General features: G+C 40.9%; 1 protein-coding gene across 1 annotated transcript; it reads left to right on the top strand.

The window, feature by feature from the left end:
• Positions 1-182: 182 nt before the first annotated feature.
• LOC116836609 (phosphoacetylglucosamine mutase-like) lies at positions 183-2,126 on the top strand. The gene is made up of 3 exons (XM_032800295.2): positions 183-316; positions 1,304-1,426; positions 1,768-2,126. The coding sequence occupies exons 1-3, from the start codon at positions 239-241 to the stop codon at positions 1,993-1,995; spliced, it is 429 nt and encodes a 142-aa protein (XP_032656186.1). The 5' UTR covers positions 183-238; the 3' UTR covers positions 1,996-2,126.
• Positions 2,127-2,576: the final 450 nt, after the last annotated feature.

The following is a 2,576-nucleotide window of genomic DNA, read 5'->3' as shown; positions in this document are numbered from 1 at the left end:
TGTTTCCTAATCACTTCTCCTTCTCTCTTGTGTCTTCCCCCTGCCACTAACTGTTCAGTATTCTAAACATGGCGGTTCATGGAAGTGAAACCCAGAGATAACGACTTGGGTTTAGCTGGCATAAGAGATCAAATTTGCTGTATGTACTGTTTAGAGATGTCTGATGGCATACATCCTATTATCTCATCTTTTTCTCTAGGTATTATTTAGTAAAGCTGCTGAAGAGAAAATAAGACACATGGCAAAAGAAGAAAAAGAGAATCAAAAAAGAGAAGCTGCAAAGATGCTTGAAAATACCATTGATCTGATTAATCAAGTAAGAGCTGAAATGTAAAAATTAGATACTTTGTTTCTGATGTGGGGGACTAACACTGTTGGCATGTTGAGGGACCGGATGGGAGGAGTGCATAGAAAATCTTGTGGAGGAAGGCAGCACACCATGACAAAATAGGCAAAGGGAAGAAATGGCCTATTTTAACATCCTACTAGGCTATGCAGACAGCTATGGGCACCTGCTATTCTCTTTTAAAACCCCTCTCTCCACGCTTGGCCTACTAAAGGAAGATCTGTTTGAACAGTAATTGTTTCACTTTGAAAGATGTCAAGAGTTCCACATATACAAAGGCAAAACACTTCCACCTGGTCTTCTGCGCTTGTAGCTAGAGAAGAAGGGGATTGGATGGCTTGGGAGACTGGAGAATGACACCTCAGACCCACATCCCATTACTAGTTTCTTACTTTTGGTTGAATCACACCAGAAGGGTAATTTTTCATCTGAAGGTTGTTGATCTGAAGTGAGATGATGGTATGTATAGGCCCTTTATCCATCTGGACACTGGTATTATTTTTGGTGGTCTTAGCCTGGAGGCAAATAGGCATACAGTGAGAGCATCCCACTTTATTGAGGTGGTTCCTTTTAAGGCACAAGTCCAAAGTATCCTTTGCAGGTCACCTTTAAGTGGAGTTATGATGGCAGAGCAAATGTAGGGAGGGAACAAGCCACCTGCCCTCACTGAATCTGACCTTCCAGTTATTGGAGTTCATCTTCCTACTAGAATTCATCTTTTTAGTAAAATAACATTCCAGTGAAGTACACTGTATGTTCTGTAGTTCTTTGCTTCCTGCTGTTGCTCCTGGAAAGGAAAATCAAGCTTATGATGTAGTAATCTTCCTGCATTTTCAGTTACCTCTTTTGGTGGTGTGGTTTGGTGTGTTTTTGTTTTAATTCGCTAGAACAAGTCTAACAATACCCTGGATTTTCTAACTGTCATTGAAGACTCCTTTATTTTCTTCATATTCATAGACTGTGGGTGATGCCATCTCAGATATGCTGGTGATTGAAGCAATCTTGGCTCTAAAGGGTTTGACAGTGCAACAGTGGGATGCCATCTACTCAGATCTTCCCAACCGACAGCTGAAAGTTAAGGTTAGTGATACTGTAACATTGGCCAGAGTTTAGTGGTCAGTGTCTGTGTGTGTGTGTCTCTCTCTCTCCCTCTCTCTCTCTCTCTCTCTCTCTCAGGAGACCCTCCCTGCATTCATTTAGTCACTGGCCTTCCTCTCTGCTTGCTGAAGATACGAAGCTGTCTATGCCATATTGATATTCTTATGGTAATTCAAATCCAGCTAGGAGAAATGACAAAGATGACCAGGAAGAACTTCACTTACTGAAGCAACAGATCAGATTAAATGACAAATCGGAGGTCCAACAGGAAATTAATTTTAGAAGGGTAGCTCTTTATATGTTGGTTGGCCCTACCACTGTAGGTTGCAGACAGACGAGTCATTGACACGACAGATGCCGAGAGACGTGCAGTTACGCCCCCAGGACTACAAGAAAAAATTGATGAACTTGTAAAGAAGTACAGAATATCACGAGCTTTTGTGCGCCCATCAGGAACAGAAGATGTAGTGCGAGTATATTCTGAAGCAGACACACAGGTCAGAGCTGAAACAATTTGCACATTACAGCAGTTATTTTGTTTAAGCAATTAAATCCTCTGAGACATCACCACTAGATTTATGGTGATGGGAGCTGGGGAAAGAGCCTATATATTAATGATACTTTTTTTATTTGTCACATTCTGAAATTTAAGTGAGGAGCTCTAACCTGATAGGGAGATGAAGCAATTTTAGCGTGTGCATGTGTGTTGGGTTTTTTTTTCAAATATTTCCAAGCCCCTCATTGAGTCTACAGGGATAAGCCTAGGGATAATGACTTTTAAAAGACATTAAAGCCTTTCTACATTAGCTGTTCAAACATCACTGAGAGTGCATTTAAGAATTTTCGTGCTTTGCCCAATCTTGACAAATGCATAGTGGCTCAAATCCAGCCCAGGCTGGCAATGATTCACTGCTTCCTATCTCATGGTTCTTGCTGGCATATGTGAAATAATATTAGTGATTTGTGATCTGGTCCTCCATGGCAACAAGGATGTCATCACAAAAAAAACCCTATTATAACTGACTATTTTATATGAAATGAAGGAATAACTGACTGTAGAAACTGAACTTGCCCTAGAAGTAGCTTTTTCAGATGTCAAGTATCAGAGGGGTAGCCGTGTTAGTCTGGATCT

The sequence above is a fragment of the Chelonoidis abingdonii genome, unplaced genomic scaffold (genome assembly GCF_003597395.2).
Source record: "Chelonoidis abingdonii isolate Lonesome George unplaced genomic scaffold, CheloAbing_2.0 scaffold1175, whole genome shotgun sequence".
Classification (NCBI taxonomy): Eukaryota; Metazoa; Chordata; order Testudines; family Testudinidae; genus Chelonoidis; species Chelonoidis abingdonii.
The sequence above is the reverse complement of the archived record's forward strand: the minus strand, read 5'-3'. Positions and strand labels throughout refer to the sequence as shown.

What these genes read in the sequence shown, in the direction of transcription:
- LOC116836609 (XM_032800295.2), top strand. Translation starts at nt 239, where the DNA reads ATGGCAAAAGAAGAAAAAGAGAATCAAAAAAGAGAAGCTGCAAAGATG. An exon ending in CCATTGATCTGATTAATCAA is followed by an intron (nt 317 to 1,303) that starts GTAAGAGCTGAA and finishes TCATATTCATAG; the next exon opens with ACTGTGGGTGATGCCATCTC. An exon ending in ACCGACAGCTGAAAGTTAAG is followed by an intron (nt 1,427 to 1,767) that starts GTTAGTGATACT and finishes CTACCACTGTAG; the next exon opens with GTTGCAGACAGACGAGTCAT.